This window comes from Juglans microcarpa x Juglans regia, chromosome 7D (genome assembly GCF_004785595.1).
Source record: "Juglans microcarpa x Juglans regia isolate MS1-56 chromosome 7D, Jm3101_v1.0, whole genome shotgun sequence".
NCBI classification, from domain to species: domain Eukaryota; kingdom Viridiplantae; phylum Streptophyta; class Magnoliopsida; order Fagales; family Juglandaceae; genus Juglans; species Juglans microcarpa x Juglans regia.
This window is the reverse complement of record NC_054606.1, coordinates 25,313,433-25,338,629: the sequence shown is the minus strand read 5'-3', so window position 1 is coordinate 25,338,629 and position 25,197 is coordinate 25,313,433. Positions and strand designations below refer to the sequence as shown.

The 25,197-nt window shown below is 37.9% G+C and overlaps 5 protein-coding genes and 1 long non-coding RNA gene across 6 annotated transcripts; 3 read left to right on the top strand and 3 right to left on the bottom strand.

The window, feature by feature from the left end:
* On the top strand, window positions 1-5,567 carry LOC121239395 (enoyl-[acyl-carrier-protein] reductase [NADH], chloroplastic-like). The gene is made up of 13 exons (XM_041136650.1): window positions 1-222; window positions 1,115-1,413; window positions 1,980-2,089; window positions 2,512-2,567; window positions 2,640-2,724; window positions 2,815-2,862; window positions 3,535-3,609; window positions 3,700-3,811; window positions 3,944-3,995; window positions 4,088-4,139; window positions 4,250-4,307; window positions 5,004-5,102; window positions 5,195-5,567. The coding sequence occupies exons 2-13, from the start codon at window positions 1,137-1,139 to the stop codon at window positions 5,347-5,349; spliced, it is 1,179 nt and encodes a 392-aa protein (XP_040992584.1). The 5' UTR covers window positions 1-222; window positions 1,115-1,136; the 3' UTR covers window positions 5,350-5,567.
* A 1,010-nt stretch (window positions 5,568-6,577) lies between these two features.
* Window positions 6,578-10,031, bottom strand: LOC121239394 (non-structural maintenance of chromosomes element 4 homolog A-like). The gene is made up of 7 exons (XM_041136649.1): window positions 9,734-10,031; window positions 9,564-9,644; window positions 9,050-9,302; window positions 8,834-8,924; window positions 8,140-8,356; window positions 7,964-8,055; window positions 6,578-7,162 (listed from the first exon to the last, which is right to left on the bottom strand). Exons 1-7 carry the CDS (start codon window positions 9,924-9,926, stop codon window positions 6,908-6,910), a joined length of 1,182 nt encoding a protein of 393 aa, XP_040992583.1. The 5' UTR covers window positions 9,927-10,031; the 3' UTR covers window positions 6,578-6,907.
* Window positions 10,032-12,537: 2,506 nt separating this feature from the next.
* Window positions 12,538-16,143, top strand: LOC121239393. The gene is given in 4 exon segments (XM_041136648.1): window positions 12,538-13,088; window positions 13,197-13,911; window positions 15,119-15,922; window positions 15,925-16,143. Coding segments are annotated over 4 exon segments (2,007 nt in total). The 5' UTR covers window positions 12,538-12,765; the 3' UTR covers window positions 16,090-16,143.
* Window positions 16,144-17,346: 1,203 nt separating this feature from the next.
* Window positions 17,347-18,434, bottom strand: LOC121239396. Its single transcript, XM_041136652.1, has 3 exons — window positions 18,023-18,434; window positions 17,749-17,896; window positions 17,347-17,639 (listed from the first exon to the last, which is right to left on the bottom strand). The coding sequence occupies exons 1-3, from the start codon at window positions 18,398-18,400 to the stop codon at window positions 17,413-17,415; spliced, it is 753 nt and encodes a 250-aa protein (XP_040992586.1). The 5' UTR covers window positions 18,401-18,434; the 3' UTR covers window positions 17,347-17,412.
* Window positions 18,435-18,455: 21 nt separating this feature from the next.
* LOC121239399 lies at window positions 18,456-22,661 on the top strand. The gene is made up of 5 exons (XR_005935301.1): window positions 18,456-18,714; window positions 19,257-19,353; window positions 19,727-20,498; window positions 21,738-21,870; window positions 22,180-22,661. It is a non-coding gene; the product is annotated as an uncharacterized LOC121239399 (long non-coding RNA).
* On the bottom strand, window positions 21,832-24,262 carry LOC121239392 (receptor-like protein 3). The gene is made up of 2 exons (XM_041136647.1): window positions 23,140-24,262; window positions 21,832-23,013 (listed from the first exon to the last, which is right to left on the bottom strand). The coding sequence occupies exons 1-2, from the start codon at window positions 24,260-24,262 to the stop codon at window positions 22,004-22,006; spliced, it is 2,133 nt and encodes a 710-aa protein (XP_040992581.1). The 3' UTR covers window positions 21,832-22,003.
* Window positions 24,263-25,197: the final 935 nt, after the last annotated feature.

Here is a 25,197-nt window from a genome sequence, read left to right as displayed (position 1 = left end):
TTCACGACGACGTCAAACTCGAAACATAAACATCAAAAACATCGAAAAGAAAGAAAGCCAATAGAAAAGTTCCGATCTAATTTGGCTTTCGACATTTTCAATGCTCTCACTCTCTAGACTTTAGCTCCCAACCAACCCCTACTTATTGCAGCACACGTACAGAACCACATCGTTCTCTTCACCATTTTGCTCTCCACATTGCCGCGTTCTCCTCGCACAAAGGTAAAGTCTCTCCCTTTCTCTCCGTCCTTCTCTTTATGCGTCTGTTTTTGTTGTTGTTGGTGAAATTGTTGGGCTGTAAGGTATCAACAATGCGAACATTTTACTTGATCCGTGTTGGCATTTTTCTTCTGGGGCTCTCTTAAATTTTCTACTGCTGTGCCAAACTGAGGGTTATGTACCTTCCTTAGCATTGTGTAACAAATTGTGATTGTTTTTTGGGAATGATAGTGTTGAATACTATGAAGTTAAAAGAACGAAATTTATAGCGGTGGTGATTATTTTGATTATAATTCTCAAATACTGGAATTCAAATGAAACAAGCATACTATTAGGTTATTTGTTACTAAGCAATTGCTATCATCATTGGCGATTATATCTGTTTGCTTTTACTGTGATGTCCCAGTCAGGACTACGGATTCTTTACTCTTTGATACGGAATTTGAATATGCTGTAACCATCCCAATTCAAGGTTCTTTGTTATCTTCTTATGCAATACTGATTGTTCGGTAAAAGGAGCTGTCTATATTTGTATATTGGATTCAAACTACGGCAGAAGTTGGGCATGATAGGGATATTTTATATTATTTGAGGAATTTGTTTGGGGAAGACTTCGACAGTAATACCATCAACAGAAGTATTTCTCACTTTAAGTTCATACATTGGGGGTGGGGGTATGTTACCGGTTGTTAAGATAATAGAACCTCCATATCATTTAGTGTGTAAATGTTGGAAGATCTGTTTCTAACTAAAGGTATAAACACTGGGTCATGACATACGCAACATCATCCATTTTAGTTAGAGCACATTGGAATTTTCCTTTGTGAGATCTGCTATACATTTTTCTATGTATTAACACTGATGCCCTTCTTTCGTGTGGATCTCTGCTCTCCAGTGCAAGATCTCATTTGTTGGAGATGGCAACAACTGCAGCACCCAGCCTGCAAATTGCAGCAGTGAGACCCTCTATTTTTTCTTCTCGCAGACTTTTCAAGGCAGGTGCTGTAATCCTTGGTGGTAATTCCAAGGCAGCACCATGGAATAAACTTACAAGTGCATGTCACATATCGTCTGTACAACCTTTCCAGCTTGGCTTTACATCATCCTCCAAAAGATTCGATAAGGTTGTTACTAAGGCAATGTCTGAAGCTAGTGAAAACAAGCCTATCACAGGTTTGCCAATTGATTTGAGAGGTCAGTTTTCTCTCGCTTCTTTTCCTCCTTGTTAGTCCTTATCTTTTGAGTGTATGTAACTCCTATGAGTTCCAAAGGTCTCGAGTTTGCGCTGTTCCCACTTTCCTTCAGTTTTCTTGTTATGGAGAGCTTCTAATGGTAATGATTTGTCGTTAATTTCATTCAACATACCACTCTTTGCTCCTATTCTTGGCAAAAATTTCTGGTGTAAGTGGAAACTGTTAGATTCAAAGAAGAATCTTCCGTAACATCTTCTTTCTGGATACCCACTTTATTGGTTGTATATGCTAGTGAAAGGAGGTCTTATTGCTATAGCCAATATGTTACTTCATGTCACTAAACTTCTCAATGTCTATCAACTTAGCAATAATGCTCTCCTTGAATTGTTAGCTCAAGATCTAGTGATCTGTGATAGTTGCATATTCATGGTCAGACTTTTGTCAATGCCAAGTTGATAAATGGTTGGGCCTTTGACCATGTGCCTCGTTTTCACCACAGGTAGAAGAAGAAGAATGAAAAAACCCACGATGTTTGATAAAAACTAAAACCTCAAGTACTTTTTGTAGGTAAGAGGGCATTTATTGCTGGTGTAGCTGATGACAATGGATATGGTTGGGCCATAGCAAAATCCCTTGCTGCTGCGGGTGCTGAAATTCTTGTGGGCACTTGGGTCCCTGTGAGTAAACAGCCTGATCTTCAGCAATGTGTATTTCAGTTTTATTTTTTCGCAAATTAAAGTTCTCACCCACAAACTGTCAACTGTTTTTCACTTTGCACCCCATACTATCAAAAGCTTCAATTTGCACCCCCGAACTACCTACATTTTACAATTTCACCCTTAGTTAAGATCTGACCGTTAGGATTGTGTCACGTGACCAATTTTAAGTACACCTTAATACTCAGATGTTAACCGAGGGTGCAAATTGAAATATTTAGGTAGCTTAGGTGGAAAATATAACTTTTGGTAGTTTAGGGTGCGAAGTGAAAGATGGGTGATAGTTTGTGGGCGAGAAGCGTAATTTTTTATTCTTTTTTTCAAATAAAGTTTCGAGGACAACTAAAATTGCATAATTACCGACGATAATGCTTTTCTTCTAGGCTTTGAATATTTTTGAATCCAGCCTGCGACGTGGGAAGTTTGACGGATCACGAGTGTAAGAATCTTATTAAATGAACTGGTTCATGCTTGTGAATGGCCTCTACTAACAAGAGATTGCATGATTCAGGTTGCCAGACGGCTCTTTGATGGATATTGCTAAAGTATATCCTTTAGATGCAGTTTTTGACAACCCCGAGGATGTACCTGAAGATGTAATGTAGAGATATATAGTTTGTACAGAAATGATATGAAATGGGTCAAATGTACCCCTGATAAACGTCTGATGATGTTACTTCTTGCAGGTGAAAGCAAACAAACGGTATGCAGGATCTAGCAATTGGACTGTTCAGGTATAAACTCATATTATTCTACTTTTATTATTTCTATTGATTTATTTTGGAACAGTGAGCCTATGACTGGAGTTTGAGAAAAGGTTTGAGGTCATATATGGACAGTCTACTTGAACTTGAAAGAAATATTGTTGTCAACATCCACATAACACATGGTGCTTTACCTGGGGATGCTTTCGAATAAACAAACATTGATGTATGGCCAATGACATGGTCAAACCAAAATCCAAGGATACAATCAGTTTCACCTTCCACTTTTCTATTTTTTCCCAATATTTTCATCTTCTTTCCTTGCTTCTTAAAATGCTGGTAAAGTTGTTTGCGCAATTGGGTTTTTGGTTAAAAAAATATTGTACAGTAATTCTCTTACTTTTGAGTTATTAATCAGTTCATTTGTTTGAAAGATTTCCCCTTTTTGTTGCATTCTCTGCTTTCCCTGAGCCTTGTAATTAAAAAAAGCATTCCATCCATAATTTGTTGTGCCTTCTGGCTGGAAAGTTATTCTGATTTGTAAATTTGCTTTATTTTAAATCTGCCATCGATATTCAGATGCTAGAAGCCTTTGTGTTATTGCTTCACTAATACATTGACCTTAATGCTAGTATATGCAGACTGCCTAAATTAAAAAGGTGTACATTCTAATGTTGTACTTGCTTTTCAATTTTCTTTCAGGAAGTTGCTGAATCTGTGAAGAAGGATTTTGGCAGCATCGACATCCTTGTTCACTCACTTGCAAATGGGCCTGAGGTATAGTTGTTGTAATTGTGATTGTGGTGATTGTGGAATACCTATGTGTCATTTGACTTGGATTTAAATGAGCAATGACCTCTTTAATAGGTCAGTAAGCCTCTGTTGGAGACATCCAGGAAAGGATATCTTGCAGCTATATCTGCATCAAGTTACTCCTATGTTTCTTTACTGAAGCATTTTGTTCCAATAATGAATCCAGGCACACTTCTATACTCAAATCATCCAATAGTGTTTTCGTTTCTTCTTGTTCTTGGTTGTCTTCTTTTTCAGTTGTACAACATTTACTGCATCGGGAGACATATCTGGAATTGACATAAGGTTTCTGTTGCAGGTGGTTCTTCAATTTCTCTTACGTATATTGCTTCTGAGAGGATTATACCTGGGTATGTATGTCATGCATTGATTGCTTCATTGATCTTGTTTACAGAGTTGTCAATTCTGATAGGGTGATGGATTTCTGATATATGATACACAGATATGGTGGAGGCATGAGTTCTGCAAAAGCTGCTCTGGAAAGTGACACAAAAGTAAGTTTAAATTCATTTTCTATATATGCATTCTGCTCATAACTTGCTGTCTTTTTAAGCTTAAAGTGATGTGTTTTTTGCTTGTTATCTAATATGTTGATTCAATTCAGGTGCTTGCTTTTGAAGCGGGCAGAAAACATAAAATCAGAGTCAACACAATATCTGCCGGTACCTTGGCTCTTCCTTTCTTTCTTTCATTCTAAATGTTTCCTGTCTCATTTCTTTGTATCTATCTTGTTGCCCACGGGACCTTTTTTATTGTTATTATCGAACCCTCTCTACTCATTAGTGTTGTCAATGCTCAACATGTGCCTAAGATGTCTATCGAGAAAGTCATCCAAAAGATGTAACTAGTTTCCATGTTCAGGTTGTTCATTCAATGATTGCATAGAAAATAATTGTCTTTAGAATCCTCAATATTTATTCTCACCATATGGATTGGTTGGTCATTCTAGAGACCATTCTCCCACACTCTCGACCCATCTTATATTAATCCATAATAAACAGGGTGTTTTGTTGCCCTAGCCAGAGGTGGTTTAACCCATTCATTGTCTTCTTTGGATCACGACCTTAAGCTCCTCAAACTTTCACAAATTAGTTTCACTTGAAAAACAACTAAAATTTGTTTTTCTTTAGTTAGTAATGCTTTAGTAATTTTTCACTCAGCCAAAGTTTTATTTCATATATAAATTCATATCTGTTATTGGGGTTAACTACTATTTTACATCTTGGGATCGGGATCTGGTTGATCTATTTGGATCTAGCATGACACTTAGGCTTCTTGAAGATGTTGAGTACTTGCTGGTATTACCATTACCTCAAATCGCTCAGGTTAATTAATTATATTCTGGTTTTGGTCCTCAGGTCCACTCGGGAGCCGTGCTGCAAAAGCAATTGGATTTATTGAGAAGATGATTGACTATTCATTTGCCAATGCACCTCTGCAAAAAGAACTATCTGCAGGTGAATTTCCGGAGTTTCCTTGCTCTTCAATTTCATGTTCTTTATTCCTCTTCTTCTGTATTATCACATCTTACTTAAATCTAATTAAACAGATGAAGTGGGGAACACAGCTGCCTTTCTAGCATCACCCTTGGCTTCTGCTATCACTGGTGCTGTTATATATGTTGACAACGGCCTGAACGCAATGGGTGTTGGAGTGGACAGTCCAATATTTGAGGATCTTGGTATTCCAAAAGATAAGCACTAAGATTAACCACAAACTGGGAATCTGAACAACTAGTTTAGCAGAAATGCTTTTAGTTTTAGTGCTCCTTTTTTTCTTCACTTGGCTTCAACCTTAGGATGGCTCGGCCAGCGGCCCCATTTTGTTGTGAGAATTTTTCTGCCGTTCTTCATGACATATTTTCCAAATAATTTTAAAATCAACATGATTTTAAGATGAAATATATGAGTGATTTTAGTGCAGATTTTCATAGCCACATACGAGGGTCTGAATGTGCATAAAACCTGTCATTTGAGACTAGATATGATTAGTTGCAGGTTGGTTTTATGTGCTGCTCTATTGCATTTTAAGATTGCTAAAATTGTAAGTAGTTTAACAGTGATCACAGATAAATTCATGAGACGAATAATACCGAAATTTTGTGACAGTTTGAACGAGGCAAAAATTATTTCTAACATCAAGACTTTACATCTATGGACATTTAGGGTGGTGGTCTGGCTGCCAGGATTAGATGGCAAATTCAAGTTTTACACCCTCTAATTTAAAGCACTAGCATTGATTTTTCTATATGCATATGTAAAATCACATCTTTTAGAGATTGATTTTACATAAATATTATTATTTTTTTATTATTTATTTTCTTCTTAATTTTTTTTTTTTATATTTTGCAATTAGCACCACTGCAAATTCTATCATTTAGTATCCGCTAAAAATTTTTTTCTAAAATTATATCCGTTGGTGTGGAGAGAGAGAGAAAGAGGAGAGAGAAAAAGTAATAAAATAATATTTAGAGAGTAAACAGTATATCTTCAAATTTGTAAAAATCTTATTCATAATTATACAAATTTTTTTTTATGTATAATTCAATACAGTCCAATTTAAAATTATATTATGCAAATATGTATATACATGTGGAATCCAATACTTGTGCTAACTCACCACCAATAAAAAGCTAACGTTTTATTGGATAGCGGCCTGGTTTACACATCCAAAATAAAATGCTAAATGCCTTTAAAATATGTATTTCGAATTAATAGAAATTTATCTTGTATTGCCTTCCATAAGGATAGGACCATTGACATTATACCGTGTGATCCACTTGTCGTTCTAACGTCTTGTAATTCTGGGGTTCCTTTTGACGTGTCGTTTCCAGTCCTATGCTTTGATGTGCAATAATTTTTTTATAAAATTATTTTCACGAATCGCCTGATTCTGCTATTGGTAAACAGTTCATTGACTTTAAGCATCACTAATAAATTCTATGATAATTACTGTTAAAGTCTAAAGATCAGTACAGAAGCACGGTCCAAAAGGTGGGGAAGGGGGCGGAGTTTTCCATTGGTGGAACCCAAAAATAGTGGCAAAAGAATGGAGACGAAGAAAAAGGGTGCAAAAAAGTGGAAATCCACACAGAATCTAACATCTAACTAAGAAAAGCCATTGAACCTAACTATATACATTTTAAGACGCAGCAAAAGTTCAGAGACATCTGGACAAAAGGATAGCAAAACCTGAATACTTGAGATGCTTTAATTTGGGATAGCTACATCAAGCTTGACATGTTTCTAGGAAGCCTGGGCTTTCATGTCAACTTACGCTTACACCCACGGATTGCATTGGCTCCCTTAGACACACCATCTTCGTTGTCGGGAGATTCTTCTACAATGGATTCTTCCTGCACCACCAGGGCACGGTTCCTGCTCAGTTTCCTTATTGGCGTTGTGGGTAATGATGCTTGGGAATACTTCACTCCTGGCTCTGCTTCAGAGGCAGCTGAGTTTGAGCTATTCCTGTGTGGCATCAGCTCCTCGCCAACTGCAACGGCATCCATCATTAACTGTAATACAAGCAATCGAACAAAAGACGTCAAGCTAAATTATTAGATAAAGATGAACCGAACATAAAAATCAGAAATGCCATCAAGAGGGGCCGCGTTATTGACCAGACACCAAAGCTACACCACGAATCATCTAACAAAGAGAACCTAAGACAAGTTCTAAGAGCACCTCAATAGAACAAATTTCTTTTAGCTTTGAAAGCAAATAAAGATCTACAGTATTTAAGGTTAGAAAATGCATGTAGTAAGTTTACGTGGCATCTTATATCATTTTTTTGCAAATTTTGACGGTTTGTTTAAACAAAACAACCAATGACATTTTAACAGTGAAAAAGCAATCTTATAAAAAAAAAAAAACGTGAAAAAGCAAATCTTCATAATATATTATTAGCAATCAAGATAAAGAGATGGGATGCATGGAATTACTAATTGTCCCAAAAACCTAAGTCGATGGAAAAATGTAGATTTCATTATATAATATTATATCTTAACTCTCCTATCCACGTGTAAGTCAAACATTTTCTCCATAAATAGATCTAATATGTAGAATATTTAATTAATAAGGTGAAATGTAGAGTTAAAATTCAAATTCAAGATCTTTGCTTTAATATTATATCAAATCACCATTTATGTCAAAAGTTTAAACTACGTAATTATATTATCTGATATTATATCTTAACATGATGGCACTGTTACCACTTAACAGATGTGAAGGGACTTGAGAATCCAGGCTTCTCATTTGAAACTCATACACATGACACAAAAAAACACACCATTCATCAAGGCCGGAAACTCTCATACCTTCCAATCCTTAAAATCAAATCTGAACACAAAATGACCGTAGGCAACCTCCCCAGACTTTACAGATTTTGCTGCGGGAGCGTTCCTTGGACCTGAGAAAGGGCAAGCAACGGCAAATAAGCCACAGGAACAGAAGGCATTTAGAACACGAATTGATGTTGATTCAATGTACTTACAAACAATATGAGAACCATTTTCGTTCACAGTTATTTCAGCTCGCCCATCTTTGACTAAGAATGACAGAGCAAATAAATTTTCTACTGTCTGTGCAAAGGACTTCATATTCAATATCAAACTCTCAAGTCCAACACGCTTCTTCTTCCTTAAGATCTCAAACATTGTTGACATATTCTTATCTGTATCTGTTTTTCCTTCTTCCCCATTGTCGTTAACCTGTCACAAGGAATAATAAATCTGGCTGAATGATCATTGTTGCTTGAGAAAGGTGGAAGAATCGATTTAATAATTCAGAGGAACGTTACGTGAAACTCGCCCTTGGAGCATGAACTTTGTGATTATAATGAAAAATCAGGCCACAGATACACACCAGAGACCGCATTTGAAAATAACTAACTGTACTTTAGTACAAACTTTCAGAGAGATTCATGAAAGCATTGGACAAGCAGGTTACAAGAAAGTGACTAGTTTTAACCTAAAGCAAGCTTCACGAAAAGAATTGCAATATTAATTTTGAATTTATAATATTTTTCTCCATCCTAGAAAGAAAAGCACCTTTTAACAACGTCAACTCGAACATATTAGCCTTAAAGTTACAAACAGCGTAAACTTTGAAATTTATTAACAAAACAGCACTTGATTTCCATTCTACAGGCTCTCAAGTTTTCCCAAGGAACAGAAAGCAATTCTCACCTCTTCAGGACGAGCAGTTTCAGCTGGCTTTCCACGCCTTCTATGAACCACGGTCTTCCGTTGCTTCAACTCAGTATTCATAGGTCCAATCCTTTAAAAATTATCATATACAGATTGAAAATGAAACATTAAAGTTGACCCACATTTAGACAAAGACATATGCACATCGTTCTTCGTCCAAAATAAGAAAAAAACTCAAAAGTAAATAAAACTCACATGGTGGCACATCCATGAGCCTTGCTAAAGATGGGTGCAACAGCAATACCAATATCTTTCCAAAGGAGCATAATCTTAGCACTCTCTTGGGTGGCAACTGCCTCATGGGATTGTCCATACTCCTTAAGCAAACAGTTAGCAAACTCTGCAGGCGTAATACCCTCACTGGAATGCGATTTAACAGATGTCGCCAAAGTATTAGCAATGCCCAACAGTGCCTCCGCATCAGCAACTTGCTCCCTTGGCTTCTGAACTGAAACAAAAGCCATGGTAGGCACTCAAACATGTGAGCCCCGCTTTCTGTAACAAATTAAAATTTTCTTTTTCTTTTTTTTTTATAAGAAGGCATTTTTTGTTGTACAAAGGTTCGATCTCAAAAGCATGAAACTTCTTCTTCTTTTTCATATATTTTTTTCTTTTTTCTGTATCTTTTCTTTAGTTTTGTCATCAACCGATCATATTACCGCAACATATATTAGTTAAAAGAAAATATAAAATCTCCGATTCGGAATACCTAATTCATGCAACCTCTCCACTTCACCAATGATGGTGCTGAACTTATCCGAGTCCCCCCTCGTTAAATCCTCTCTCTCATCTTCAAGAACCAATAACCAGAATTAGATCAAATAAACGAAGAAATAAAAACCATGTATTTAATAAAATGCAAATAATATTTACAGGTACCATTAATCAGATTCATGACTGCCAGGTACTTAGACCGGAGCACCCGCCGATCCAACTGGCTCGACCGGGTAGACTCATCGTGGTCACCCGCCGCCGAGCTGTCTCCTCCGTCTCCGTCGCATCTAACCGGCTCGCGCTTAACTGCCGCGAATGCACCTTCGGTGCCAACGCCTCTGCTTCTAGTCTTGGGCATATAGTTAGTCCCAGTATTCTCAAATGTAAAATGCTCCCGAATTGGACAAACCGCAGAAAAGTGGAGAAATAGCGGGAAAGGGGAATTCAGAAACCGTTGGATTCGAATCGAGACTATAAATAAAGAGGGCTTTTGTTATTTTGTTGTTTGTGGGTTCCCGCTCTTCTGAAAATTTGCAAATATTTTCAAATTTGGGCTGTGGCCTTTGATTGAAAATATTGGTGGGCCTAATTGGGGTGTGCTGGATGCCATTCTATTGGCCTTTGATCTTTTGTTATGTACTATGGTAGTACAAAAATACAAGAAACCTTAAATACCTAAGAAATGTCATCAATAAGTATGTTAACGTAAAGGTATACGACACGCATCTATTAAAAGTAGACTAAGATATTGAAACGTTTGACGTTCTTTTTTGGGTTTTTTGTGTAAATAAAAAAGTACAAAAGCAGAAGAAGCAACAAACTGATTAAAGAAAAGTTGTGCGTTATTAATTTCTAAAAATATATATGTTTTATTTTTACAAATTAAAGTCATTTGAATTAGGGACAAGATTTATACAGTTCTAAATTTTACAAGTTTTATGCATTCTTTATTCTTTTTAAAATAAGTAAATAAATATGAGATTCACATTACCGATAGGTGGCGGTCACCTTTCTCTCTTATTTAACTCTGCTGCCTCCCTTTCCCTCTCAAACCCTCTCTTCTTTGCTATTCTCCTGCTAGGGCTAATGGCCAGGGCCCACAACCACTATACTCGATCTCGACTTCTTTCTCATTATCTCCTTCTCTCTCTTCTCTTTTTTTTTCTCCTCTTCTAAGCCAATAGAGATGAGAGAATTTCTCTATCTAAATCGTAATTTTATTGTTGTGGGTAACGGTTGGCAGCTACGATTGTGGGTGACATCAAAGTCCATGACACGTTTTCAAGTTTGATGATCCACAGTCGCGACCATGGCAATCATGGGCCATACAACTCTGTCCACAAATCTCTGAAGATATGTATGACCCACGATTGTAGTTGTGGCCTATGAGTTTGTTGATTTTTTCTTATATGTAAGACTAAGTTTGTTTGGTTGTAAATTTAGTTTTTAGTTTTTGTTTGAGTTTGTAAGATTTGTGATGTTTTGTGCAATTTTGTTGGATTTATAAGTTTATTTGGAATTTCTAATCTGTAAGATGGAGGTGGCAAATGAACTGGGTGGCCAATCCACCTACAGGCAAATGAACAAGGTTTGGAAGCCCAAACTATCCCCCACCCATGCAAGGGCGGGGGGTGGGACGAGGACCACCCCACACTTAATTCACATGAAAAATCTCATATTTTTTCAAAATAAATATGTTAGATTTGTACATTCTATAACTGTATATAATATTATTTTTTGAATTAATTATCTCAAACATATAATGTAATTAGAAATCTAGATTCAGACAAATATTATTAAGTATTTAAATACAACGAGATTTATAATCATGCCTATCACGCAAATAATTGTAAAATTATTTAAATTAGATAATTATAGACAATTTCAATCCTTATCTCTTCTAAGTTCTACCCCTTTTATATCATCCAAACATTACCCTTTTTGAATTACAACTTATTTGAGAAACAATTTATTATTTATTCTAAGATTTGATAATTGAATCCAAAATATTCACCGGGAATAAAGATAGAATATTTATGGGAAGTAAACCTTAAAAAAATGTTATTAAATGAATGGGTTGTTCTACTTTTGGCCCATTCCAAAACTTGGATCACTCCAAAAATAGCCGCTTCCAAATCAAAGTAAAAAAGGAAAATTAAAAAAAAAAAAAAAAAAGTTTATAATTGTACGGATTTACAACAATCAACATATAAACAGGAGGGAGGAAACGGCTTCTCAGATTACTGTTGTTTTTATTACACTAATGATATCGCCAACACCACCTCGATATCATCCAACTCCAACTCATTATAATATTATCGTTTTCCAATATAATTTGAAACATCCTCATTCTATTTATTCTAAAAACTTAAGATAGAGGGCAGATTAAGGAAGTAGAAAAGTCCATGTATTTTCCTTTTGCCACCAACCAGACGGCACCACTTTCTTCAATTTTATAGTTATAAAAAATAGACGTTTTATTATTTTATATAAAAATAAATTTATAAATTGATTTAATTTTATTTGATATATCAGATCTATTTAACAATAAAAATATTTTTATAATTTAACGAATTACATCAAGTTATATCATTTTTTTAAATTTAATTTTGTGAAATTCTTTTATAACTAAAATATTTTTAAAAATATATCTCTTCGAGTAATACTATATTTATTTTTGATTTTATTATTTTTAATTATTCATGAGATATTTTTAATTATTTGATAAATTAATCATTTAAATAAAAAAATCACTTAAAATATAAACCATAAAATTCAAAATCAATAACAAAACTCTTAACTTGGCTGTGACGACCGTCGTGGTTAATTACCCATGATTTAAAGAAATAAACACGTGTCTTGCTGCGTCCTAAATCAACCCATGATATCTGGAGACGATTATTGACCTGTCCGTGGTCTGTGTTGCTATGATGCTCACAGTCATCGGGGGTTACATATATGTAATTTTACGAGAAATCTAAAAACCCCATCTTCGGCAAGGTCGTGCGAGCTCTCCGATCATCAAGCCCAAAATACTTTTGCTGCAGAACGCACCTAAAAAAAATTAAAAGAAAAAAAAAAAAAAACATACGCACACACACACAACAAATCCCCCCAACCGCGAAGAAACTACAATCTGAAAGCAAAACCACACACCTATACAAACGCAAAAACCCTAACGATGAAATGAGAGGACCATGGCTAGGCAACACGAAGCCACCGCGCTACCATGGGGCACGTTAGAGGAGCTCCTGCTTGCTTCCGCCGTCAATCGCCACGGCACCGCCAGCTGGGACTCCATCGCCATCGAGCTTCAGAACCGGAGCTCCTCCCTCCCTTCCCTTCTTCCTCTCACTCTCACTCCTCAGTACTGTAGAGACAAGTTCTATGACCTCAAGCGGCGCTTCTTGCCCCAACAAGACGACGAATCGGCCAGCCTTGTCCCCATGGTAGACGAGCTCCGCAGGATTCGGGTGGAGGAGCTTCGACGCGAAGTCCAGCGCCGAGACGACTCGATCGTGTAAATAGTTTTCGGATTTCGTGCGAGATCTGAGCGCCAAAGATCGTGTTTTCTTCGTGGTTTAAGATCTGAGAGTTTTGTTCCTTTCGTTGTTTGTTTTGGATACAGGTCGTTGGAGTTGAAGGTAAAGAGTTTGGAGGAGGAGAGAGAGCGGAGCTTGAAGGAGGACTCTGAGGCGTTGGATCTGAAGAAGGATATCGAAGGCGACGACCGAGAAGCAACGCCGTTACCGGATAACCTCACCGGAAAATCGGTATGCGGAGACGTCTCCAACGATAAAGAAAATCGATCCTTCAACGGGTCCAATTCGACGAGTCAAGGAGGCGAGGGTCAAGGGCGTCGAAACGGCGTCGTTGGCGAGCAAGAAAGACCCGAACCAGAAAGAAATGATCCGGATCCGGGTCGGTCAGAATATGGCCCGGGAAAGAACTATTCATTTGATAACGGGGAAGTGAATGACACAGATGACGCGGGGGGCGAGGAGGATCAGGAGGTAGGAGTTAAGGCGGTTCGGGGGACGGGTGGACTCGGAGAGTCGAACGAGGGGTTGGAATCGGTGGGTGAGTCGAAGAAGGAAAAGGAAGCGGCGTCGAAGCAGAGCAGTGACGTGCAGAGCTCGGCCAGCTTGTCCGGGAAGAAACGTCGTCGCAAGGGTGGAGGAGGAATTAGTAGCGGGGAGGAGCCCGAAGCCGAGGGACACGAGGAGGTTTCTCCCGCCAGGGGACGAGTCTCGGCCGTCAAATCTGAGCCGTTGGTAAAGCTCATCGGGATGATCCGGTCCCATCGGCTCGGCTCGGTGTTCGAGCGGCGGCTTCGGAGCCAGGTATCCTCCGCTCTAATGAATATTCTTTATTAAAGAAATAATATAAAAAGCTAAAAAGACTCCTGGGAAAAAAATGTAGAAAAAAGAAGTAAAAACTGAGAAAGAAAGTGGAGTAGAATTTCAACGGACGTGATGCGTCTATGCTACGTCTTTTGTGGGTGTGGACCAATGGATGAGTGCCAAATGGCGACAATGGGATATGAGGGGGGGGTGTTTGGGTACAATGGTGTCGAGATAAATGGGTGTGGGTGCATGTTTTATGTGAGGTGAGGTTGGGTGAGTGGGTCCGTATGGCTAAGGTTTCGAAGCTACGCCGTATTAATAGAATTCATAAATAAATGAAATGAAAAATCCCAGGAAGGAAGCTGATATTTAGTACACGCGCGCCCAAATTGAAGGGGCTGAAGGCACTGTCACCTTCACCACGCTTAAAATGAGACTTTCCACCAGGATTGATTTCGACCACGACCTGTTCTGTCCTTAAAAGCCCTAAACGGCGGTCACGTATTAAAGAGATCCCTGGCTATACTTTAAAGAAAATATTTTTTCCATTTTATAGGCTTAGGAAGAACGCAGTTGTTTTCAGGTTGCTCCGAAGTTCTTTAGTTTAAAAAAAGGTAAATAAGTCAGCATTAAGTTAATATTCTATTTTCATAATTGCCCATAAACTGGCTGTGGGTCATGAGACCCTGAAGTGGGCCGGGCCTCCAGTCTCTGTAGTACCCTCGACCGTATTAATTGTGGGTCGTCCATAGAGATCCACAACGGTAAGCCTGACCATAAGTCTCAAGTTGGTCTTTTGTTGTTGGTCCAAGCCAAATTTTTTAATTGGGGTGACTGCACTTGTGTGGTGGTCCAAGATGTGACGTCACCTCAGTCTGTCCAAACGGGCTTGGCCTATGGCCGTCATGTGACTCATGTACTCTCTTGCTCAAGTGGGCATCTCTGGTTGGGCATAATTTATTGTACGGAATCAGACGACCGTTTGTTACCCTCAGCCGATAGTAAGGAATTACGTGAATAGTAATACAAAGTTAATAAAAAAGTAACGACAAAATATTAAATAATAATGAATAGTAAAGAAAATTAAGTAAAGAATAATAATAAAATAATAAATAAGAGCTAATAATATTTGAGAACCTGATTCGGTCGGCTCTATTCATTCGATTTAATTGAAACTTTTATAATAATCTCTATAATCTTGCAGGAATCCGAACGGTACAAGAGCTTGATAAGACAACACATGGATTTGCAAATTGTTCAATCAAGGCTTGACAGAGGTGTCTATGCTGATTGTATCCACAAATTCTTTCGCGATCTTCTGCTCTTATTCAATAACGGTGTCATCTTCTTCCGTAGAAGTTCTCCCGAGCACGTAGCAGCCAGAGAGCTACGAGGTCTTGTACGGAAGGAACTGAACGATAAGGTCCCGAAACCTCAAACAACACAAGTGAAACCCGAGCCCAAGAACGAATCCGATTCACTCTCTAAACCCAATAAGTCCTCTACCATGGTTGCATGTGGGAAACAAAGTTCTATGAAGGCACTGATTACCGAAGGTGCAAACAGAAAAATAGATAAAAGAGAAAGAGAACTTGAGGAAAAACCAAATGCTAGTCAGAAGAAGAATGACGCTTCTTTTGTCAAGATAGAGGAGAAGGGTATAAGGAAGAAAAGGACTAAGGAAAGATTGGGCGGGAGAGGCTTGAGAACGAACAACAAAGGTGGTGGTGACATAAAGCATGAATATGGCGGAAATGAGCTCAGTTCTCACGATGCTCTGGAGGTTAAGATGGAGAAGAAGGAAAACACGGTAAAGAAGAAGCAAGGTGCGGCAAGTTTCTTGAAAAGAATGAAGCAGAACTCACCCGGCGAAGTGCTAGCGGATGCAGATGATTCAGATGAAGATAGCAAAGATGATAGAAGTGAGGAGAAGAAGAAGACAAGGGGTAGAAGAAGGGAAGTGATCAAGATAGAGGAGAGAGTTACGAGGAGTTGTAACGGTGGTGGGAGAGGGGAAAGGAGGAGAATACTGGAAAGGTGAAAAGAGGGGTGGGGAGGCCGCCAAAGAGGCTTGAGTCTGTATCTGCGGCTGCCACGGGAAAGAGGGGGAGAGAGAATGGGGAATCCGTGGTGGTGGGAGGTGGAGGCAGGTCAAGGAAACGCTCAAGAAGGTGACTGATTGTTGTATAATGTATATTATAATCATATAGTGTCTTCGGCCTTTTGTCATTTTTTTTTGCCTTTCGTTTTTCTAAGCGTTCGGCCTTTTGATTTGTTACCAAATTCAGTGGGTTTACCTACCCGTAAAGAAGGAAAAGAATTCAGAGAGAGAGAGAGATTATGATAATGTATGTGGCGGCCACTGCATATCCACAGCATGTTAGAGGTAGTTCGACGTTTCAATGTAGATTAAGGCTCGGTCTGGAGATATAAAATTTTTCATTTCTCTTATCATTATAATTTTTTAAAATTTTCACACAAAAAATATAATAAATAATTTAATTTTTTCAAATTCTAAACTAAAAATATTATTAAAAAATGATATTTTATTTAATTTTTAATAAAATATTCTAAACTGCATGATACTACGCAATGTAAGTTATGGTATGATTTCTAGATCAGTGGATCAAAATAAGGTAGGATATAAGATAATTTTTAAATTACTAGAAATGGTGGCCTACGAAGATCTCCGATACTTTCCCCATTAAGGGAAAGTCCAGGTTATTTCTGTCCCATCTAACCCATCCACTTTCTCTAGGTGGCCGGAAAACAAATGTCTACTGTGAATAATTACTGCCTTTTGCTCCATAAAAGTTTTAACCAAATGGAAAGTTCTAAAATTTCAGTTCATACATACATATTCCCTCGTTCGCTCTCATACGAAATTAGTGTGTTCTTATTATTGCAGAATTAGGCCGTTGTTAAATTCATCTGAATTCAATTCAATCTAGTCTAATTTTAAGTTAAGTCTAACATCTAAATGTCTAATTCTTAAATTCATCTTAACTTAAAACTTCTTTATACGTGAGACATATAATTTTTTTTAATTCAACATTTTTTTACACATGGAATTCATAATTTTTTTAACTACTCATAAATATATTAAAACTTATCTTAACATTTAAATATATTTAAATTCATTTTAAGTAAATTTTATAAAATTTACTTTATAATCTTAATTTATTATTATTCATAAATAATTCAATTTAGCTCAACATCCGAACGCAACTTTAATTGAAGCCCCATTTTCTTGTTTCTGGTACCTAATGGTGATATTTCCCGAGTGAAACTGCTAACCTAGAGCCAGAGGAGTGGCTTGATTTTGATATTGAACCTGATTTATGGAATGTTTGGACTTAAAAATTTCTTGAATTTTCTAAAAATAGGATTGATTTAATAGTTAATGATTAGTGTGATGTCAACAAGATGGGATGAAAGTAAGATGAATACAGCATATAGATGAATCCTGTAAAAATGGTGGAGTTAATAACAACAGAATCAGTTGTACTCGAAAGCTACGAGGTGTTCTTTGGTTGCATTAAGGATCGGAAGCTTTACCCTTGATGGCTTATTGACGCAATAAGACCTCTGAGGGCAGAAGGTAATGTACGTAACTTGATCAGACTCGGTTTGAAGACTGTACAGATGCTGTCCAGCACCGTATCCCCCAAGAAGTTGGTATGACCTCTCTGATTGATCCATTGCAAGACAAATGTCATCAGTGCCTGTGAAAAATCCAAGAAACCAGTTTCACTTCTGTACGAGAAAAAGTGTTGACAGAACAGAAATCAATGACATCATCGATATAGCAGTATATAGAGCTCGCTCACTCACATGCAGCTAATTCGATCTGGGTCTCGTAAATGAAATCCAGAGCTGCAGATATCTCTCGCTCAAACTCATGAAATGGTCCGCTCTCAAAATCCATCTTTCTCAGTTTACATAGTCCCTCTCCCAGCTCCATCATGGCTCCTCTATGGTTCTAATTCACCACAAACAATCATAACTCGTAAACCAAATATTTGTTGTTCGTGGTAGAGGAGATTGAGAGTTGCAATTGTTAAAGCCAAACCGCCAAAAATAAAGAAGAAGAAGGTTGTGTACCAACCTGATTAAAGAGGTGATGAAATCCCACTGCACATTGCAGAATGCCGTGAATCAGAGTTCTTGTAGGCTCTTGGGCGTCGTTCCAGAGAGCTTCAAGAAAGTCATGGCATTTATAGTATTCTCTGTCATTGAAGAGCGCGACCGCTTCTTCAAATTCATAATCATCTCTGTCATCTTCATCCTCCACAGCAGAGAACCGATACGAAAGGCGGAAGGAATAGTTGGAAAAGTTTCTCGTGGGTTTGCAGGGTTTTGCAGAATGAGCTTTGGGGTATGGAGATGGTGAATAATAAAACGTGGTAGTATCGTTATGAGGAAAATAACGAGAGAATGAAGAAAGAGAAACAATACTGAGAGCAGTAAAGGATGGAAGCGCCATTGAAGATTAGTCTAATTAATGGTACAAAGTACATATTTTTGAAGTTGCTTATCCACAAAAGAATGTTTATGTGGTGGAGGCTCAAAGTTGGGATTTCCACGCGATTGGTCCGAGTCTCGCTCTCACGTGGGAATACAGCCCCAGGTGCTAAAAGCAAATAAGATTAATGGCGAAGCAACGCCTCAAACTGCCAGTCCCGACAGCTCCAGAAACGAGGAACGAGCACAAGAAGAAGAAGAAGAAATTGATTTTGGCTCCTGGCGGCGGCGAAGATGGCCCGACTGCTTCCGGAGCTACCTGAATGGGAAGTTCAGGTGTAAAATTTATTGGGTTTTATAGCATATTAACTATTCTGGTAAAAAGACCGTCTCTTGTTTCTTGCCCACTCAATCATCTGTGAAAGAAAAAAAAAAAAAAAAACAAAAAAGAAAATTTATTGGACAAGGTTACAGATTGGCTCTTTCAATTCAATATGAAAATGCTTGTTAACTGGTGTTGCTTGATCTTTTGCTATGAATTTGTATATCATAAAAGTTCTGATAATCTTACCCCTTTTAGATTCATCCCCTGAACAAATTTGTTTTTGTTACTTAGTGGCTTCACAGTTAGTGCTTGAGATTCAAGAAAATCCCAGAAGAATTTTGGTGCTAGTAGAGATAGATCGTTACAGGTGTTTGGTGTTGAAGTAGCGTTTATTGATAAAAGTTGACAATTTTCCCAATTCCTTCCCATGAAACATGAAATTGATGAAGTAATCCTAGATTTTTGATCGAGTAGGTCGGATCATGATCATGCCCTGCCAAGAAAAGAGTTGCATGTGGTTCTAATTGAGAATATCTTCTCTTACTAATTCCAGTGATGGAAGGGACAGATTGGAAAATTTTACTGGATGCTGTTAGGTATGCCACTGGAAAAGAAGATGATCTTGCTGCATCTGACTATTTTAAAAATCAGTATCACTTTCATTTGTAAGACGCATTTCAATTTTCTCTCAAAAATGGATTCTTGATTTCCCGTTGCAGTTATTTCATCTTTTATCTTGTCTAAAGTTGCCGCGGTTATTGAAAACCAGCCGATATGTGGTCAACTGGTTCCAAGAACCATCTTAGAAATAAATTTTCTATAGAAGTGATGTCAATGATAATATCTTTTTGTCTGACTTTATTTTGGGAAGGCTACATAACCATATTGTAATTCCAAATCGTGTAAATATATATGAGGAAAAAAGGTTTAATCTTTTTTTTTTTTTTTCCAGGTCATCAAAAAGTTACAGGTCAATGTGGAAGGCAACTGATGCTGTTATAAATTTACATTGTCTTCAGACAGGGCCAATGATATTCGTTGCAAGCTGATATACAATATGTCGATGCAAGGTGGGGATCCAACTATTGCATCCACTCCGTGACTATCTTGCACGGGAAGCTTGACAGGCTTACCACCTTGATGTTGATGGGTTTGTGATTCCTTCCTTTTTTCCATTTATCTGCATAATCTTCTACCTATCAGATCTGTACTGTATATGATTACATCTGAGATAATCTATTTAAGTCTCTACAAATTTACTTATTTGAGTCTATATATGTTGTTTATAGAATAATTCAAGTGAGCACACACAAAGAAATACAAGTATCAAATAGCTAGGAGTGATGAAATCTATTTTATTACTTATAGAGGGTGTTAGATCTTTAAAAACAGCAATCACTTGCTCTATTCTCAAAGCATGTGTAAATCAAGTAGTTAGAGAGAAACTCATACCTTGACCATGGAGATGGTCTTTTCATTTGTGTTTGGTGCCTCTCCGGTTGATGCACTGTAAAGACTAAAGAGAGTAGAAAAGTGTTTGTGCAGAGGAGATAAATACCTCTATCCCAGTTAACAAAATGAGGATGGAATTTGGTGGGCCGACTGCATATACATAGGATGAGACTAAGGGCTTCCTCAAGTGTCCACAAAGTTGGTCCAGTTCATGATGGGCCCACAACTAAATGACTATGCTTGTCCATCCGAAAGGAAATGGCAGGGCAGTCTTAAGACTGGAGTTTCATAAAGGTCCCTGCTTTGGCATCAATTACTTGGTAGCATCGTAGCCCTATTGCAGGTAAGATACAGTCTTGGATGTCTGATATCACTTCTTCCTTTTGTACGTGGGATGAAATGTTTCTCAGAATGTCTTTTAGGGGAAACTCTAAGGACTTAGGATTAACTTGTGATTAGAAAAGTGCATCGTACTCTTCTCTTGTGTCACATCACAGTATGCTTATCCAAAAAACAAAGAGGTTAGAATCATGCTACCATCCAAAACACCTTCGGCATATCCATGCTGATATTGAACAATTAATTTTTTTCTAGTCAGGATAGGACTACCTAATCAAAAGAAGGAACTTCTAGAGCTCCAAGAATTTTGCAGACTATTCCTGGATAGTAATGAATATCTTAATAGCTTTGGAAAAAAATACAGTTTGCGTCCTTTAACTAGCAGAAGCTTTACACTTTGTACTTTAAACTATTAAAATTAATGACGCATTGCCCCTCAAACTATCCAAAACTTATTATGTATATATTCTATTAGAATCCAATAGTCAAGATCATGCCACATGATCTATTTTTCATCTTTCTAATGATTATAATTGAATGAGAGTGCTACTTGTTGGTTTTTAATATCTGACGGGTGACGTGTATTTTGATCATTTTATGTGTAAAGTGTAAAATGCCTAAGAGTTGGAAGGTGCGGAATGTTTTTTCTCTGAAAACTCGAGCATTCCTTGGATAACACGCAGAAGGGCCAAATTGGAGATGGCCATCAGTGGTCTCCTTAGAGTGGCATTGAGTTGATTAGGAAAACCCCAATTGGATTCGAACAAAGTAGTTTCAATAGAGATAATTACTGTGGTATGGAGGGGTCTCAAAGTGGTATTATCTCGATCAGGAGTGCATGGAAGTCCACGGTTGACTTGGTATGGTAAAAATATTAGAACTAAATCCACCAAAAGGGAAACTTGAGAAACCAAACTGATAGTTGAGATTTTGTAGATACATATGGGAAAGATCTTATTCACTTTCATTGATGTATAAACATATATATACACTACATGCAATTGACACTTATACCCTCATACACTTATACTAATTACAAACATGTCCTCTAACACTCCCCCTCAAGCTGGGGCATATATATCATGTAAACCTAGCTTGAAACAAATAAGTTTTAACCGACTCCAACACAAAAACTTAATAAACACATCTGCGAGTTGATTGGCAGACTTCACAAAAGGTGTATCAATGTCACCACTTAGTATCTTATCTCGAATGAAGTGATAATCAATCTCTATATGTTTAGTTCTCTCATGGAACACAGGATTAGAGGCAATATGCACTGCGGCTTGATTATCACAAAATAACTGAAGAGGGGTAGGAGTTGGAAACCCAATCTCTTGAAGGAAGTGTTGCAACCATGCCAGCTCACTAGTAGTGTGAGCCATTGCCCTATGTATACACTACATACAATTGATACTTATACCTTCACACACTTATACTAATTACAAACATGTCCTCTAACAGGATTAATTTACAATTTCAAGAAAGAAGATCATGCACTGATGGCTTTCAATGAAATCTGGCCAAGCACATTCCTAGCATTACACACAGTCTATTTTTCACGTTTTCCAGAAACTCAAAATATACAACTCTCCAATTACGGTTGAAAATCAAAGGACCAATGACTCCCAAAAATCCTGTAATGAGGCCAAGAATAGTACTAATATGACTCCATCTAATTGCAGGTCCATCATCCTCATCTTGAATGTCTTTGTTGCTATGAAGAATAGGGGCACACTCGTATGGAAGGGGGGCTCCACAAAGTCCAGGATTGCCCTCATATGCAGAGACATCAAAGCTCTGAAGCTGAGTTCCTGATGGTATTTCTCCGTAGAGATTGTTGTTTGCAACGCTAAACTCATGCAAGAAATGCAGACTAGCGAATGATTTTGGTATTTCGCCAGACAACTGATTTGCAGAGAGGTCCAATCTTTCCAAGTTTGTAAGCTCAGATATTTGGTCTGGAATGTTTCCTGAGAAGTAGTTATGGCTAAGATTCAGACCATTAAGGTTCTTCAAATGACCAATCTCAAGGGGGATGTTACCACTAAGACTGTTGTTTTCAAGGGATATTTTTGGTCCCATGTTGGATAGGGAATTGAACTCCAAAAGGCTACCATTTCCTATTGCAAAGATTGAAAAAATCAAAGACCTATTGTCCATTAAAGCTTGTTCTGATACCAATGCTGGCAATGCACAAAGTTCTGTAGGGATTTCACCCAAAATCAAGTTATTAGACAAGTTTATACGAGAGAGCCTTGGTAGAGTCGACAACCATCCAGGAATTGAACCTGTGATACGATTGAAACTTAGACCCAAGATTTCTAGCTTCTTAAGCTTTGATAACCAGATTGGCAATTGACCTGTGAGTTGACAACGAGCGAGACCCAAGTATTGGAGATTCCGAAATCCGTCAGGATCAACTATGCTGTCCTCTGTTGGCAGGGCCTCGTGCAAAAAATTCTTTGTAAGGAGGAGTATGCTAAGACTCTTGCAACGCATCAGAATGTTGATTGCCCCTGTGACATTGGTTAGCCTGTTGTAGCTAAGTGAAACAAAGGACAATAATTTTAATTGAACCACCTCGGGTGGGATTTGTCCCTCTAGTTGATTTCGGGCAATTCGAATTGCTCTTAGAGACTTGCATGAGGAAAGGCTTACTGGAAAGCTACCAGTGAAGTTATTTTTCCACAGGTCGAGTGTAGCAAGTTGACGAAGACGGGAGAAATTAAGGGTGGAAATATCTCCGTCAAAGAAATTGAGCCCTAAGTTCAATGTCATTAGGTCTGTGCAATTCATCAAAGATGGGGGCAGTGAACCTGTCAGATGGTTGGTATCAAGGAGTAGATGCTTTAATCTGTTGAGCTTTCCAATATCTACGGGGAGCTTGCCACTCAATTCATTGTCATATAACTCAAGGCAGGTGAGTTTGGTAAGGTTCACAATGTCATTGCTAATGGGACCTGTAAGATTATTGGAAGGTAACGAGATTTCTTCTAACCTTGTCGCACTGTATATATCATGTGGAATTAGTCCTGAGAGCGAGTTGAAACCTGCCTGGAAAATCTCTAGTTTGCTACATCCCCCTAGTCCGTAAGGAATTTGGCCATCATGATGATTAAAAGAGAAATCAAGGAACCTGACAAAGGGAGAATGCATACAGAGGTAGTCAGGAATAGAGCCTGTGAAACTATTGTGGCTTACATTGAGCTTGTCCAAGTTCTGTGCACGTTGGAGGAACCAATATTGGATGATCCCATTGAAGTCATTGTTGGAGATGTCAACTACTCGAAGTGAGGAAGGCCAACCGTTAGACGAGCCATTAGAGGAAAATAATAATGATATATCTCCAGCTAGATGGTTGTTGCTCAAATCAAGGACCTTGAGTTGATTGAAGGAGGAAAAGAATCTCACAGGGAGACAACCTGAAAGTTCATTGTGGGAGAGATTGAGGTGGGAGAGACTTGTGAGGTTTCCAATATAGGGAGGTACACTCCCTCTGAGGCCTTTAGAGGGTAACCAAATACGAGTGACCCGACCTTTATGATCACAAGAAATACCTTCCCAACTGCAACAATCAGTGGCAGACCGATTTAAAGAAGGGGAAGAAGTATAAAAGGGTAGGGACAAGAGATAGTTGCGGTCTTTTTGGTTGCATGCTTGACTTGCAGAGAAAATGCTAGAAAAGAGAAAGAAGGTGAGGAGGAAATCATGAGGCAGAGAGTATTGCATGTTCCTGCTTCGTAAGTTCTGAACTTGAAGGAGCATAACTTGTTATTTATTTCTATCAAATATGCATGTGGGAGAAAGCGCGTGGTAGATGGGGTTGCTTGTGATCAACGTCGTCTTCGAAAATCTCTCATAACCAAGTAGACTTTTTGTATTCGAGAAGAGGAATCTGTAAGAATGGTGAAAATGACATATGAAACAGACAAAACTGAGAGAGGGACCACATTAAACGTATTCTACAATTATAAGAACTAAATTATTTCTGGGTTAAGCATTAAGTACTAATTTAGAGAAAGGGTTCAAATTAGTGAAACCAATTTATAACCGGATTATAATTTAGCCTAATTTCTTGTATTCGTGTTCTATATGATACACCAGCCATGGTTGCAAGTGTTTGGAGTTCCAACTTTGAAAACGCATCAGATGCTTATAAGAGGACGACACACCACTTCCTAATAGATAGCCAAGAGCATCTCCAAACAACATTAATTCTTTAATTTTAGCTAATCAAGAGACTGCATTCTCTATTTGAGCTAATTTCTTCTTCAATAAGTTCTCTATTCATTTATGTATAATCTGTATAATCTGCTAGCTGGAGGTGCCTTCTTTGACCAATATGGGAGAACCACCCACTACTGCGTCCACATGCACCGTTCCAAATTATCTAGATGTCTTTTATAGAGTTAGAGAAGTCTTAGCACTAAACAATCACTACTCAAAAGACTCTAAAAGTCTTTGGAGTGAGCGTTCAACTTGGATTAACATAGATTGAAGATATTCACAGAGACCAAAATCTTAGATCTCCTTCAATACAAGGCACTGAAAAGATTGACGTCAAAACTTATTGTTCCCACCCACAGTTGAGACCACATTAAAAGTCATGGATGATTGTATTCATGATGTTCTATTTGACATATTAAATAATGGTTTGCACTGTACACAAAATAGAACATCGTTAAAAATCTTGCTTGTGC